This window comes from Epinephelus moara, chromosome 18, assembly GCF_006386435.1.
Source record: "Epinephelus moara isolate mb chromosome 18, YSFRI_EMoa_1.0, whole genome shotgun sequence".
Lineage (NCBI taxonomy): Eukaryota > Metazoa > Chordata > Actinopteri > Perciformes > Serranidae > Epinephelus > Epinephelus moara.
The window spans coordinates 25,137,211-25,154,647 of NC_065523.1; the positions used below are offsets into that span (position 1 = coordinate 25,137,211).

Sequence of the window (17,437 nt, forward strand, 5' to 3'; positions counted from 1 at the left end):
ATTTGAAGTGTTTTTCAAAAAATTCAAAATGGCGGAAAATCTATATAATCGGAAGTTATGGGTTCTTGAGGCAGATTTGTTCCTCATGAGGAGAGGCATCTCTGTGCAAAGTTTCATGTCTCTACGACATACGGGGCATGAGATATGCCCATTCAAAGTCTGTAATTTCATTTCAATCGGTTGCTATAGCGCCCCCTTTGGCCAACTGATGTAATATTGCTTCATTCGCATCCTCCCATGACCCTCTACCACTGTGCCAAATTTCACATGGACTGACCAAGTCAGTGAGGAGAAAAACGTGGAACAGACACACAAACAGAGTTTTCGTCATTATATGGTAAGATTATACATTGGTTTTCTTTAATACTATAAGTTTACATTGCCTAATTGAGCTGTAAAGTACACTGTGATTAAATTATATCCTTTTAGGTGAAATAAATTTGCTATACTATTTTAGGCAGTTGCAGAATTAAAAGTCATTAAATTGTCTTAAATTTGAAATTGTGAGGTCTTAATCGCCACAATCATTTCATCTATTTTAATTTATCCATCTTTTAATTTCTTTCCCTCAAATGAGTCGAGCTTGTCTGCATCAAAGTCCACATTTTCGGAATCTTTAAATCTACAGCTGAAGCTACTACTATGTTTTTACTTTATACCTGCAAATGTATAATAACTTAAGTCATTCTAGTAACAATATTCCTACATAAAGCCTGCCCATACCCACTTATATAGGTCCTATATAGGTTTTAAATTCGGTTAAAAATCCTCTTGGAAAGGTCTTAAAAAGCAGTAAACTTTCTGAAACCTGTACACACCTTCTTTTTATCTACAGCATTTTAACTGTTATTCTTATTTATGTGTAACCTTTAAGTTGCTAATTCGTGTCCCTTGCCTTCTTACATGCCGTTGAAAACAGGGTTACATACTGTATGTCATAACCAGCTCGGAGGGCCACTGACAAGAAGGGAAAGATAAGATAAGATAAGATCATCCTTTATTCGTGCTACAGTGGGGAAATCTGCAACATCACAGCAGCAGAGGGACAGCGCAAACAGGAAGCATCAGTAGAAAAAACCCCACAAAGCAATATATAGGTATACGTATCAGTAAAAAGAAAAACACAGCTCAGTGTTATAAATAAACTGTACAAAACAAAGAGCAATACTGTAAGCAAACAGTATAAAAACACAAAACAATATAAAAGAAGGAGAATATGATAAAGAGACAGGCTACTTACATTATTGCACGTATCATGTGTAGGTGTTTCACCGAAAGACACCAAGAATGTAGTTAAATTAACTGATTGATTTACAAGAACTCTAATTAAATAGCGCAAGATATGCGATGTGGATGGCAGTTAGGGCGGTAGTGTCAGTGAGAGGATGTGTTAGAAGTATGGTGAGATTGTGGGGAGCAAAATAACAAAGAGTCCAAAAAAATGTGTAGAGAGCGTCTCTCCAACAGGAGGTGGCAGCTTATATAGTGACTGGGTTGTCGAACGTTGTCGAAATCCAGCACTTGGGCAGTGACTTGTGGCGTCAGAAAGCAATGAAAAATGGCGTCCTTTAACGTCCGCATGATACACAGCCAGTTGCCGTTATAGTTTAACAACTCCCAGCGGTGTGAGGGGGAAATGCAGTGGGATAAGGATGAAAGTTAAGGCGGTGAAAGTCCAACAGACACCGACTTTCACCCGAGAGAGTGGTGTTTGTGTCCCCTAAGATTCGAAAGCCAAACCATGTTTTTCCTAAGACCCTAACTACGTGTTTTTGTTGTTGAAGGAAAAAAGTCAATTTGTGGTGTTGTACTGACGTAGTGCGTTTATTTTGAAAAAGACTGTATGCAAACGTTAAATTTCCTGTGAATACGGAAGTGTATTTTGAAAGAAGACAATGCATGTAACAGGCCAGAACTTGACACGGTGTCCCAGAACATCATATGTGGATGGGGAAGGTCCATGACCAAACGTCAATATGTGACAAGGTCAGAGTGAGAATGTGTTGCCCAGTCAGCAGACAAGGCACAACCTCTGTGGTGGAGGGCCGTCACACGCACTTTTTATTTCCACTTGGCTCGGAAAGCCATCTATTTGTAAGATCTGGAGTGTTTAAGTTGTGCACATTCTCACTGCACGATCACGCCTTATAAAAAAAAAACGTTTTACAGTATGAAAATTGCTTGTTTTATTGTGCATCTGTAATGTTTACACAATCATCTTAATGCAGTTTGGGAAAGAACACACACTGTAATTATTTGCTCTGTATGAGCTTGTGTGTGTGTGCGCCAGAGATTGGATGTGGTTGTATGCTTTCCCAGTGAGGTAATATAGTTTTTGGTGTTATTTCCACTTTTTTTTTTACCATTTGTTCCTGTTTGTTTACACATGTTTTTGATTTGCTCCCTCGCTCTGCAGTTCACACTACATTAAAGACAGTTTATGTGCTTTCTTCAGCTCTTTAATTGTTGTTAGAGGTTGATTTATTATTGAACATGAAACAGTTTAATAGCCTGGATACTGTTTGTCAAAGGTTAAAGGGCAAACACACTGTAGGTGATCAGTTTTATTACAATGTTCACACACACACACACACACACACACACACACACACACCTGGCTCTGACCACGCACATTCCTCTCACGCTCTGTAACGTCTCTTTAGTCTCATCAAACTAGTGAGTACGAATGCAAATAGCCCCATTGTGGCTCACAGACCTAACATGATTACATTCTAGTACGGTTCCTCCCTGGAGCCATTTCCCGCACCAGTTCTTGCTATAATATTTCTAATTTAACTCTCTAAAAATAAACCCTGGAGGATGTGAAGGAATAAATGCCTTTTTTAGCAAATCTCTCTCTGCGCCGAGCGGAAATTTGGCCACGCTAATTCAATAGCCAGAGTCTATTGAAATGTAAGGGAACCCGGAGCTTTTGTAATTACGTGTGGCCCATATAGGCTCGCATGTGAGGCGCCATGAAAACAGGAAGGAAATGCTGCAGTGAAAAGTGTTGTGACCGTAAGGGATGGTTAGTATTGAGAGGAACTAATCAGGAATGTTAGGTCAAAGCGCCCACACAGGAAATGATCAGACAGCGCTTGTGCTCATGTGCACGTCTTCATGTTGTGGATCATGTGTGTGTGTGAGCCCAGGTTTGCGTTTGAATGTCTTCCTCACAGCCTGCATGCGCACATCGTTCATGCGTCTCCCACCAGGAGAGCTTCCTCAGTGTCAGCAAGTGGTGTTTTCCTCCAACACTGCAGTCACTGCCAGAGGCTAAATTCTGCTTCAAACCAACGTGTTGGACGCTCGTGCTCTGTCTCCCTCTCTCGCTCTCTGCTTTTTTTGGATGTGGTTTGCACAAGTTAACACGTGAGGTGGTGAACTTGCTCTGGGGTCTGGTTTGTGTGTGTTTCTGCGCTTACATGTCTACATGTGTGTTCCTTCAGGGGTGCTTTAGGTGCCACGTTAGGTTCATATCAAGTGCTGTTTGCTCCCCTCTCCTGGGAGCCGACAGGGTTTTATCTTGTCGCCTTTTAAAAATGAATAAGCAAAGTCAGCAATAATTTATCAGTTGCGTGAGTCATCTTTTAACTAAGATGAAAGTTGGGAGAGATAGTGGTGTCTGATTGTAATCGCATACAATTCAGTTTTCCTCAAACTGGCTTGCCTGCATGTTTCTGAAAGTCAAAGGGAACTTTGTCTTTATTGCAGGTTTACTTTTGAACATCCAGCCACAGCAGCATAAACCTGAAACAGTGTTTAAAACATGGAGAGAACACATTAAAAAGCCCCGTAGCACCCAATAATGTAATAATTTCTTGAAAATATAATTAAATTTACACTTAACCTGATCAAAAATGTAATAACTTGACCAATTGTAGTAATATGTCCTGACGATACACTATAAAAGTAACCCTCATAGCTATTGTGATGTCAGCAGTTGGTTTTTGAACTCCTGTTTTGAAGCCTCGAGTTCAGCATTTCAGCCGTTGCCATCTTGCTTTTTTGGAGCCAGAAGTGACCATATTTGGAGGAGAGGGTGGTGCTATGGGGGAGCGAGGGGTGGATCTGACTATCGGCAGACAGCCTGTCACTCGAGTGAGTTGTACAGTTGTCATTAATGTTGAAATAAGGTATAGACATCAAAACCTTTTGTACCAGGCTGTAAACGTGTTTATTTCTACTGCAAACTTGAGCATTTTAACATGGGGGTCTATGGACACGGACTTGTCAACCTCAAGTGGCCATGCAATGAACTGCAGTTTTTGGTAGGCCTACCTCTCATTGGCTTAATTTTTCAGCCCTGGAGTCTTGGACCTGATGGATGCTGTAATAACATTTTTACCAATAATGTAATACCTTTGGTGGGTCAGGGGTTTTTTAAACTACTGATATAAAAAACAATTATTCATCATGTAATATATTTTTTTAAAAAGTATGTTTTCTTTCTCAGAAATGTAAAGTGTGCAAGTATACTAAATTTATAACACTGTTAATGTTATATACGCCTAAGCAGCAACCCCCAAAGATGACAAATTACAGTAGAAATTACTTCCGGGGCTGACAACACAAAAGTGCCAAAAACTGCAGTTCCTCTAATGGCCACTTGAGGCTGGCTCCAAAAGCGAGTTGATCCCGTAAACCTCCCATGTTAAAATGTCTGACTTTACAGCCTGGTACAAAAACAGTTAGGGTCTCTGAAGCTAATTGTAACATTCATGACAGATGCACATAGGATGATGGTGATGATGGTTTTATGTAACTCACCTGTTTGTTTTAATTAAGGCTTAAAGCTATGCAGTCTGTGAGTCAGATCCACCCCTCGCTCCAGCACAGCTCCACCCTCTTCACCAAATCTGGTCACTTCTGGCTCCAAAAATCCAAGATGGCGATCGCTGAAATGCTAATCTCGAGGTTTCAAAATGGGAGTCCACAAACCAATGGGTTACATCACACTAGCTTTGTCCATTATTTTCAACAGTCTACGTTTTTGCCCACTGAAAACACTAATATTTGACACTGATTTCACATTTGGAAACGTAATGTGGAAGTATAATGTAGAATTTCAAATTTATAACGAATGGTAAGTGGTATGTTGTTATAAGGCAAAGATGCATCAAGCTGAAACCCCTATCAATGGTAAACTGACCCACTAATAAATGAATGCAGGCAAGTAATGCAAGGGAGCGATGAAGGCAAAACAATGGTGTCAGTTTCCACAAAATGTTCTTTGTCATCTAAGTCAGCAGTGATTCTTACTGAATAAAGTGTTTCCTTACCTTGCCTGACTGTATGAAATTTCTGCATTAGTAGAGGGGAGTTTAAAAACCCAAATATAAACCTCATAAATACATTCAAACAGTACAACCAAACTCCTTTAATAGTTCTGGGAGGGTAAGAACAAGCAGGAAGTGGGTAGAGAGGAGTTCAGTTATTCTAATTTATTGATTTACTACTTATGAGAGATCTAGTAATGGTGACCCATCATTACAACAACACAGCTTTAATATGCGATTTAGGATTAGATATTTAATGTCTCTTTAGTTTATGGTACAATTGTTTTGCAATGTTATTACAATATCAGGACATTTTATTACATTTTTGATCAAGTTAAGTGCAAATTTTATTTCATTTTAGGAAAATGTAACATCACTGGGTGCTACAAAAAATTAAAAACAAAAGAAGTAACATACAGTGTGTTGTCAATTTTAAACCTTCCTCTACATGTAGGGTCGGCCATGTCGTAGAAAATGACATAAACTTTTGAAAACTAATTGTCTTTTCAATGACGTACTGCTTATTAAGTGTTAACATGTATCTAATTGCCACATGACACGATCATGTGGTTGATAATAAGCAGCCTGTCTTACACAGGAAATTGAATCACAACTGTGAACACAAAAATGTATTGTTCGGTCCTTCGTCATGACTCATAACAGATCTGTAGGTCTGAGTTTGCAGCAGATATCCATACAATACTACCTTATGTAAATGGACTGCATTTATATAATGCTTTTCTCGTCTTAGCAACCATTCAACCAACACAAGTACCATTCAGCCTGTTCATACACACATTCATACACTGGTGGCCAAGGCTACCGTACAACATGCCACCTGCTCATCAGATAAGCATTCACACGCACTCATCCAGCGATAGCACAGCCATCGGATTGGTAGACCGCAGCTTCACCTCCTGAGCTGCTCTATAAAGTCTATTTAATTTTACACAGTTGTTCACAAGAATGGATGTGGGTCAGCTTCGTTAATGAGTGTCACATCCCGGCTCTCTTTCCTGATGGGAGACGGCCAGTCTGTCACTGTTGCCTTCGTGTGACTTCCTGTCTCCTCTTCCTCTTCCTGTCAGGGGGCCGAGTGAAAACCTGGAAGAGACGGTGGTTCATCCTGACTGACAACTGCCTCTACTACTTTGAATACACAACAGTGAGTGTCACACTAAGATGATGTTTTGATCTGTAAAGTGCCACTTGGCAATTTGTGCTGGTTTCTGTGTTTGTTTGTTTGTCTACGGATGAAGACATGAAGAAAATACACTTCATGAATATTGTCTGGTTTCCAAATTCAGGACCTTTAAGAATTTGGGGGTACCATGACAAATCCTGGGATTATAACGCATCGGGGGAAATCTACACTCTAAAAAATAAGGGTTCTCAAAAGCCGAGGATCTGGCCAGAATAATTTGCTTCTAAGGAACCATTCTTTGAAGACAGGGTTCTTTGTACAACACAGGTGTCCATTAAGAGCCCTTTTCACCCAAAGAACCCTTTTTCTTCAAGGATTGATGAAAGCATTGAAAGCCCTCAAATATTTAGATCTAATCCCATGTTTAAAATGGTACTTTTAAATGTAGATGTCCCTGGAATCCTCTTAATCAATCCATGTTACTTGTGTTCTGCCATAGCTGATATATTTACCATCATTTCATGCCATTAACGAGTACTTGATACTTGGCATTTTGTATTCGGCTCTAATTTGTAACCGTGATTTGGTTCCCATCCCTACTGCATCACTGAAACAGTAAAGGCTGCAGTAGTAGTGACGTCACAAAATCTTCACCCCCTTAAGAACTGGCACTGCACCACATCAGCCCCGGCCCTTTAGGAGCCTCAAGAGTCCCAAGGCAGCTGGACGTGGTTCACTTGGCCCCAGGCTGAACTGTTAAACTTAAATCATGATTAGGGGGAGAGAGATCAATGGGTAATGTTATCAGTTACTAATTTTAGAGCCCACCTAGGTGGGTACTAGATGAAACCCTTGGAATATAAAAGGGTTTTTTGGTAGAACCTCCTGGATGGGTTCATGTTAGCACCCTTAAGGCTCATTTGTACTTCCTGTTTCAAACACTGTAAACGTCACTGTCTTTACACTTCAATGCGTCCTGTATGATTGCATAGATACAGCCAATAGATGGCAGGACAGAGTCAAAACAACAAATGAGGAGATGGTGGAGAAGGTCGTACTGTTTTACCTCTAAGCAAAGGCAGTGTTGTAGACAGCGGTGGTCTGTGCGGCGATTATATACCTCCCAACATGTGGATGGAGAATTCTTTTCACTATTCCCCCTATATATTACTATTACTGATTTGTTCCATTCCGCCATTATGTAAAGTTCCTCGTCGTCTCCTGCGGTCATATCTGTAGGCTTTCAGAAAACATACACAAATACGGATGAAATGACCACATTTCAATGGACAGAAGGCTTCGTCTGTCTTCATCTCCGTATTTAACATTGAGCTTAAATAAGCCCTTAGAACAGTGGTTCCCAACTGGTCCAGCCATGGGGTCCAGGTTTCTGCTTAGTCATTAGTTCAAGGTCCACACAGTTTAACATAGTCATTGGGGTCATAGCTGCGTTTGGCCAAGTTGTTGAGCTAGTTTGCTGTCTCTGTCAGGTAGCTGTGCGTTAGTTACTGACTCTACAGCAAGAAACAGCACTTCAAAATAAAAGCTCTGATTGGGAAATTTGCTTGTCTTCAAAGTGTGTTTATTACAAACTTGAAATATTTGCGCCTCACTTGCGGTCCCTTCAGAATGGACCCACAACCAATAAGTTTGGAACAACTGCCTTAGAAGGCAGTGATGGTTTTAGGTAGGACCCTTTATGTTGGGTTCAAGGTAGAACCCTCTGAAAAAGTTCCAGGTGAAACCTTTAAAAAATAAGGAAACAGAGAGGGCTCTCCTGACAAGCTGAAGAACCCTATATGGCTCTAGTCAGCACCTTTGTTTCTAAGAAGGCAGATCAATGTGGGGAAATCAGGGAAATTCAGTGTCTTGTAATTGCTGCTGTAGCTGCTGTTTAGCAAATGCTTTAGTGGCCATCAGTTGTCAGTTATGTCTGGCACTTGTGTAAGGTTACCCCAGACAGGCTTGTGTGCGTCTGGCAACAGAGAGCGTTTATTCATCTGTATTTTCTACTTCTTTTGTGTTTGTCTATCCACAGTGTCACTCTCTGTAAGAACAAGTTTATACGTGTGCCGTTGAAGATTTTTATCATTGCCTCACTGTCCCTGCTAGCTGCTACATCAGCACTGTCCTCTCTCTACTCTGGTATTATCCTTCAGGACACTATCATTATGTCCCGTCCTCTCGTCCGACTGCTCCACACACACACACATTATCTGCTCCGTTAAAGAGCAGTGAGGGCGAGAGGAGGGGGGGGGCAAGGTTGATTTCCACGCTAGCAAAACGTGTCAGAGAGGATTTTATCCTCTTTTTTCCTTTACTCTTCTCTTTCTTTTTTCAGTCTGTCTGTTTCTTCCATTCTAATCTTTATTTTATGATTTTAAATGCGACACTTTCTTTGTCTTGCTTCCTGCTTTGCCATCCGTTGTTCTGTCTTTGTATTTACGTGGTTGTTTTTCTGTTGTGCCCTCTCATGTTTCTCCTTCTCATCCCTCTCTCTTTTAGGACAAGGAGCCTCGTGGGATCATCCCACTGGAGAATCTCAGCATCAGGGAGGTGGAGGAGCCCAGGAAACCTGTGAGTGTTGCCTCATTAGAGACCTCACCCTTAGATCATACATCAACGGCCTCTTCTCCTCTGTTACTGTGTTTATTGTGTGTTTACATTGTACGTAAATGTCTCGATCAGCATGCAGTCAAATCTCACAGTAGCACATAATTGATGCTCTGCTCTTTGTCCGTCCTCCAGAACTGTTTTGAGCTCTATAACCCCAACCACAAGGGCCAGGTGATCAAAGCCTGCAAGACGGAGGCAGATGGGCGTGTTGTCGAGGGCAACCACGTGGTGTACAGGATATCGGCGCCCACGCCGGAGGAGAAAGAGGAGTGGATAAAATCCATCAAGTAAGACTCCTCACAAGTTAAAGCAGAAGTTTGACATTTTGAGAAACATGTTTTGTGTTCGTCATCTGAAGTCTCCTTACCGTAAAACCCCTCCCAAAACCATAACTTGTTTTTATACCAAACAAACCCAATATGTAGAAGTGCTGGTAGGAAGATGCAGATGTTGTTAATGTTTGGATGGAGTTAGGCCAGCTGTATCTTTCTGTTTCCAGTCATTATGCTAAGCTAACCTGCTGGCGGTATCTTCATACCTTACCATACAGGCAGGAGGGTATCAATCTTTTTATTGTATAATTGGGATAAAAAAATTGTTCCAATATTCATTTAATTAAGACCTTTAAATCAAACCTAAATTAGGTAATGCACCAGCATTACTGTAGGTGCTGTGCACATGCCGCGTCTTTAACCGCCTGGAAAACGCGAGGTCAGGCGCTGGACACTACTTTTATGCCTTTTTTGAGCCAGCTTTCATGAGCACGGCGACAGGTTGCATCTGAGGTTGATAAGCAACCCTTACAGTCACCTTATCATAGCTTATTTAGCTCAAATTCTGAGTGCAGAGCTGATCTTTTTCCAGGCACTGTTTATGTGTGTGGGTATATTGTCCCTGGGACAGATGAAAGGTTTTGACAGCTCTGCACCAAAATGATCAACTTTTCTGTGTTTATCACTGATTGATATTTACGGAAGAAGGGAAAGATATCTGTCGGCTGTGATTGGTTGTTTCTCGTCACATGACATGCAGAGTGCGCTGCTGCGTTCCAAAAGTTGAATTTGGTTTATCTTGGGCGCAGCTGAAAAAAAGGGTGCTCAGGAACAACAACATGTGCACAACGCTCTGGTGTTTGAGCACAGCTGCCACGCGGTTACATAGAAAACGATGAATTTGAGGGTGCAAAAAACGCGGCATATCTTGTGATGTGTGGTTGACTTCATGAGTTGACTACAGTGACAAGCTGCTGCTCAGTGATGCTTAACATTCAAAAATATTAGCGAAAGACAGAACCCTTAAAAAAACATTTGACGTAGAACACTGGTTCATAAACTATGGTACGTGTTCCCGGGGTGGTACATGAGCTCCCTCTAGTTGTATGCAGAGGAATATCCAAAATATTACCAGACATATTAAATACATTTCAGTAAATATAATGCTATCTTTCCCGTGATATTTTTGTTTTGATATCAGCCTGCCATGTCACGTTCATGAATGTACCACATTCATACATCTATGATAAGTAAAAAGCTAAACTGTCATGGCAAGATTGTAAGTAGAGGGTGGATTGAATGGATTGAATTAAACCACAATCGTGTCTCTAAACAGGAGCTAATAGGAAGAAAAGTGCGCATCAGAAGGAGAATATTTCAAGCAGCCCTGTTGGAACTGATGTGGACAACAATCACCCGAGCGCTGTGGTGTATGAGAGTTGTGTGGAAGAGTTTAGGCACCAGTTCTAGTGCTACCTCTTTATACAGTGTGGCTGTAAACAGAATTCGGATTAGGAATAACCCTGCCTCCTGCATGAACTCTCTGTAGCTTAATAGGGTTGGCCAACGCTACTGTATTTCAGTGTCGGTCATGATAGTGGTACGTGGAGAGCCTGATATTTTTTGAGGTGGTATGCGGTATAAAAAGTTTGCTTACATATAAAGTACAGTTTTTATCACAATCTAGTCTGGCCCATGGACTATTAGAACAATGCAGATGTAGAAGAGATCCAGGAAACATACTGACATGGGTTTAAAGCACCTAAACCTATACTAAGCATGTCATCACAACATTTGATTTAAACAGCAAAACAGAGAACAACAGTGTGCTTTCTCTCTGTCAGATACCATACATAGCTCTCAGTAATAACAACCTTGCTGTCGGTGACCTAAATGTTGCTCTGTAATCGCCTGCATAGAAGATGGTGCAATGTCAAAGAGAGTTGGCTCAGCAGAACAGAGCACTTGTATACTGTAATATAGTGCAATCCCCCCCCCCTCCTCCTCCTCCTCCCCCATCTCTCCATACTCTCAAAGAGTATTCACTGGGGAAGTGATGGGGGATTAGTCACTGCTTATAGCAGCCCAGGGGTGAGCCAGCAAACCCAGTAAACCTATCCAGGAGAGGCAGCTCCAAACTGGGCTGACATACTCGCAGCCAGGGAGGCTAACGAGCCGCAGCTTGTGCTTCACCAGAGGGGTCCAAGAGGACTCAGGGTCTGGGGAGATAAAAGGCGTTTTATGGAAATGATGATTTTCCCCCTCTTCTAAAGCAGAGATGATCACAGAGGCAACGCTGTATCTGCTTATCTTGAGTCACAAACACACAGACCCAGATGATGGTGGACCAACTGGGTCAGTGGAGAAAGTGAGCTCATAGTTTAATAAACTGTGTCAGTAAAAGACAAAGTGTGTATTTTTATATTTCACATTTCCCATTCCAATAAATATGTTAGGCTTTTATATATTTCTATGGAAAGAAATGGAGGGAATGTTATTTTGTATTAGTCACGGCAGCCTTGCTTGGATTTGATCACTCTACAGTGGAGTTTTTGTTTCCTGAAATTAGGTTGTGTAAAATGACAATGAGCAGTATGAAAGAGTGGGATAGTCATCGCATACAGGCTCATTCTTCAGCGCGTGGCGTTGTAAAGGGAATCAGAGATATCCACAGTGGGGGGTTGAGCCTCTTCTTGCTTTGTGCTGGTGCTAACAGGATTTAGCAGCCGTGAAACTGGGCTCCTCAGTAGAGCCCAAATGGCTTCCTGACTCACTCGCTCTCATTGTGCGCTGCGTTCTCCAGCTCCAAAAAAAGGGGTAAGCGGGTGAACCTAGAAGAGTCAATAATCTTGAGCACCTTTGTTCGCCCTCTTTTAGACCTATAAACCCTCAACTTGGCACAAGGCGGATAGTATGTGATTGTGTGTTTTACTATGGGTTCTGGAGGAGGTTCCAGCAGACTGGAGCACCAAGAAAAAACTTGGGAGGTGGGGGGGGGGGTTCCTCTTCAGAAACCATGGAAACCAAACTAGGTCACTGCACAAACTTTTTTCTTTTTTTTTGATCTAGTTAAGGCAGGGGTTTGTATAAATGTGCCTACATTTCCATATCAAAGATGCTCGAGACCCTCCTCTCATGTGGCCTTATTATTTATTTCATCGCTGTCCTTTGATTGGCTTCTTTTCCAGGGCCAGCATTAGCAGAGACCCGTTCTACGACATGTTGGCCACCAGGAAGAGACGCATCGCCAACAAGAAGTGAAGAGGAACGATCTTCTCAAGCTCCAGCTCCTCCATCTTTCTCTCCTTCAGTTCATGGACACGTAAACCACACACACACACACACACACACACACACTGCGAAGCTGGTTCACCAGAGACGACTGTCAACGGCGGAGAAGACCTCGATCCTGAAGACAAACCTCAGTTGCTCCCCTGGACTGTCTACAAGTCATGTGCACTTGCTGGGTAGACTTCACACGACTGAGGGGACAGCAGAGCTCCAGGAAAACCCAAATATATGGACTCTTGCATGGAGCAGCACATAAACAACCAACCAGCCAGTTTGTCTCTCCTCCATCTCAAACACACCCCCTACCTCCCCCTCTCATGGTCATAACATGTTTCTAGGTCTCCCTAAAGCACAACTGCCATGTTTCAGGTGCACATGCATGCATGTGGGTTATTATAGACCAATATGTTTGTGTTTGTGTGTGTGCGTGTGTGTGTGTGTGTGTATGTGTGTGTGTATGCAGCAGTGTGCATGCTATCAGTGCACACAGCATCTACAGTATGGGTACCTAAGTGTTCCCTCCACTGTGCTTTATGAAAAAGTTGTTGTAATTCAAAATCGGAGTTCAGACGTATGGTCGGCTTCACGGGGAGCGAAATGTGAGGGTCAAGAGAGACATTTGGAGGAAGGAAGGAAGGTGGGAAGAGGAGGGAGAGTGGTGGTTAGAACAGTGCAGCATAACCTCACCTGGACCATGTCGTCATCTCACTCTGGTGCTGAATTCTTCTCTCCAGGTGCCATGGCTGAAGCCCTGCTCAGAGTAACCTCAGAAAACAGCGCTGGCTTTCATTTAGGTTCCTAACAAAGCATTAACAGTCTTGAGTCAGCTGGGCTGATTTCATTTATTTGTGCAGAGCAGAGAATTTTGAAATGTGCATACTTTTTTATTTTAGTTGAGTAGAAAAGGCGCCTTTGCTGAAGCTTGAGATGGAACTTGCTTTTTGGACTTAAAGTTGTAACCCTTAGGATTTCAGATTTGATATTGATGACACAACCTTGTTTAACGATGGGAACAGCAAGTGTGGTTTTATACTACAAAAAAAAAATCTCCTTTAGCAGCCATGGGTCAGAATTGCAACAAAATGGCAACTGCTGTATCATTTACAGTGCAGCCAAACAAACTGACAATGCTTTACTAAAGTCCGTCAGTTATAGTCGCAAACTGTAATGTGACTGCCTGTTGACTGCCAACAGTTCACTGTAGCTGCTCCTCCTTGTTCAATTAGTCTCTTGCAAGAATTTAAAACGATCCACTGATCCACTGAAAGCCACCTGGTGTTTCACAGTTGCTTTTAATGTGAAATGTTGGGTCTGCATTAAGCTGTAATTTGAAACAGCTCTAACACGGCTGTGGGAAAATTAACAGGACAATGAAGCTGATATCTGTGAGATAAAATTAAAGACTAATGCTGGATTGCATGCATGCATCGTTTTGTGAACCCCTCGTGCATGTGAAGGCAATTTAAATCCAGCTGCAAAATGGCGGACCCCGCCACCACCAATGAAAACCAACATTCAGAAAGGTATTTCCAGAATGCAGATACATTAATTGGCTATTGCAGATTAAATGCTGTCCATAAATAGCGTCAAAAATGGGTTTGATTTCATAAAAATCTTAGGGATTTTAACTTTAAAAAGTCGACTGGGTTGGTTTCATTTATGGCTGTGCAATGGCCCAAGAGGGTACCAGTCCGATTAAGCTTTTTTTTCCTCTCTTTTGTATGGCCTATGTCAGTGAAGGTCGATGTATTGTTGTGATCCTGTTTGCATTTGGTTTGTACTCCCTAAAGAATCCTTGCTTGCTTTTGTGTTACTCTTTAAAAGGTATATAAATATAACCAGCTATCATTTTTGTATTTATTTTCATTTGTGAAACGGTTTAATACGACCTGTAAATGTTCAACAATGTATGCTTAAGTTATGTATGTATATATAATGTATAGGTTTTCTGGTCTCTTTGTTGTAGTATGCACACTCTGTGTAACATGTTCGAGCCTACAGGCATCAGCTGAAGTTTGGGGTCTTCTTTGCAAAAGCCTTAAACATAATCATAAGAAAACATATGACGATGATGATGATGATGATATTGGTCAATAACTGTGACGATGCTCTTTTAAAAAGCCATGACTAATGAGTGAGAAAGACGGTTGTTTTTATGATGATGATAAAGATTATAGTGAAAATGATGTTTGATGTTGATGATGATTATAGTGAAGTAATATCAGTGATGATGATGATGATGATGATACTATCATAGATGATGATGTCAAAAACTATAAACACCAGTAGTTTTCTATGTGATTGTAAAATAAAATGAAAGCCTTGTGGTCAGGGCAGAATATTATCTTCTACCGCCCTGCGTGGCTTATAGTTACATTAACTTTTATATTCTCTGTAAAAGCTATTGGTCACGTTGTACATTACGTGTATCTATATAAAGTATACATAAAGCTTACAGCCGATGTGTGGTGTATTTATTATTGATGCTTGTCTTGACCTACTTATTTGCATAAGTAATGAGGTACCATAAATGAATTATACAGATATTTCTGGCGAGGTGACAAGCTCTCCAAATGTCTAACATGTCGTCCTCCATCGTGCAGAGCATTAATGTGTGATTCAACCTGGTCAGATACACGGTAAATTAACAGGAGAGGTAAAGGAAAATATTTTGGGTTCCTGAGAGGAGTCAGAGTGGAAGAGAAGATGTGGAGAATGACTGGGGAGAGGTCGCCCTCTACTGGTGCAGACGATAAAAGTCTTCAAAAGTGATGAAGTCAATGATGTACAAAGAAATGTAGGGATTAGAGTAAGACCTGTGGTGGAGTTTGGGGTCAGTCTGCTAAAGGCAGCCCTGTAGAGTTACAGCTCTTCTCAATTACTTAAGCATGACACTTAATTTTTCCTGCCAAAGGCCGTCACTCACTCAAAATACACTCCACTTTATGAGGTACTCGTGCAGTCTCACACAGTCCAACAGAACTGCTCTGTTTAGCTGCTCGGTTTCAGTCAATTTTGTGTTTCAGCGCTGAGGTGTTTCTTGCAAATGAACCTCTCCTCTCTAAATCCACATGAAAGGATCCATTAAAAAGGTCCAAACCAATGCTGTCTGCAACAAAAATCTCACAAATTTATCACTGTCAGTTCACACCTTGTACTTTATTCACAATACAGTAACATTTGTGTAAAATAAAAATGAATAAATATAAAGAAAAGCTGATATAACATTTTATTGTAAAGACTGATGTCAGTTAATTCAGTAGAAATGTTGTCTGGCTACAGCATACCTCACCTCGAAGGGGAGTCTGTAAATTTGAGGATGAACATGTCACCTTCTATCAGTATAGATTACCGAAATTTACAAATCAATATTTAAAAGCAGCATACTTTTTCATGTCAGGATTTATACAGAGATTGATAGTGTTTTAAAAATTAGTAGTATAATCCATTTTGATGAAGTCACCACATTACTGGATCAAATGGAGATATAAAAGTTAGTTCAAATACATAATTTTTAATTATGTGTGACAATATATTTAAAATTCTTTAAAGAATTTCACAGTCTTTAAATAAACATATTTTTTATTTGACAACTGTGCTTAAACAACTGTAAAACAAGATAAAATGCCACTCAGAAAAAGGCAGCTGCCTCCCAGTGGTTAAACATGGAACTACTGTGTGAGGACATTTACCTCACAGATGATGGGCCTTTTTCATCGAAGACATTTTGACAAGTCACAGTAGGAAAATCTCAGCTTTAAACAGTAAGATGAATTTCATTTAGCTGCTTTGATTTTAGGATCCTTGTGCCCTGCATGCTGGCTCACTGTCACTGTCATTATTGTCATTAGTAACACCTGTGATTTTCCTGCTATGACAAGTCAAAATGTCTGCTGTGAGAAATGCCTATCATCTTAGTGTCAGACATTTTTTATGGTGAAGCAGAGTGTGGCTACATCAACAGATTCAAAACAGCACTTTAAGGGACAGTTCGCCCCAAAATCAAGACATATTTTTCCTCATCTGTAGTGCTACTTATCAGTCTAGATTGTTTTGGTTTTAGTTGCTGAGAGTTGGAGATATTGGCCGTAGAGATGTCTGCCTTCTCTCCAATATAGTTAGTTGGCTCAGTGATGCTAGGTGAGCCAGCAGTAGATGCACGTTTCCTTGTCACCAACAAACACCACTCAGCAACACAAAAATTCAACCCTCACAACTCAACAACTTTCTATTGAACAAAGCTGGTTACATAAACCAAAAGTAAAAGCAGCCTTTTCACCAAACGCGTCTGTCTCCCAACAAAACCAGATACCAGAGCAAAAGCACGACACATTAGGGCACACAGCCAAAACCATCACACAGCTGAACCAAATCACCTCATCAGCATGTGCAATCAAGCATGTGCCTGCTGCTACCAAAGCTACAACACACTTAACAAATCAACCCGAATGGACAAGCTGTCAGCTGTCACATGCAAGCAACACAAATCAAACTTGGCCAAATCACCACAAAGTCTATATGTCATCTTACCAATGTGGTGAATTTCAGCTTCAGACGAGCCCCTGCTTGTTACAGTTGGCAGGTGTAGTTCAGTAAAAAAGAAAATAGTTCCTACATGAAACTGTTCACAACAAGGTCCGTGGGTTATCTTGAGTAAATAGGCAATGGTTTGGACAAAGAGACATTGCTGCTGAGTTTATCCAATTTTTATTTATTTTCTTATTTTTTGGTGCCTTAAGCGCCACAAGCCGAATACCATCTAGTTCCATGAACACTCTGCAACTCATACCGAAATAATCACTAAGTAGCACTACAGGTAAGAGGAAAAATGTCTT

The 17,437-nt window shown here is 41.0% G+C and overlaps 1 protein-coding gene across 3 annotated transcripts in view; it reads left to right on the forward strand.

Annotated features, from left to right (window-relative positions):
• Positions 1 to 15,057, forward strand: part of cyth3b (cytohesin 3b) — a 55,107-nt gene extending 40,050 nt beyond the window's left edge. For all 3 annotated transcript variants that reach the window (XM_050068640.1, XM_050068639.1, XM_050068641.1), the window contains 4 exons: positions 6,368 to 6,444; positions 8,929 to 9,000; positions 9,172 to 9,326; positions 12,500 to 15,057. In XM_050068640.1, coding sequence (XP_049924597.1) covers positions 6,368 to 6,444; positions 8,929 to 9,000; positions 9,172 to 9,326; positions 12,500 to 12,572 — 377 coding nt within the window. In that variant the 3' untranslated portion in view covers positions 12,573 to 15,057. The remainder of the gene's footprint in view (positions 1 to 6,367; positions 6,445 to 8,928; positions 9,001 to 9,171; positions 9,327 to 12,499) is intronic.
• The last annotated feature ends 2,380 nt before the right edge of the window (positions 15,058 to 17,437 follow it).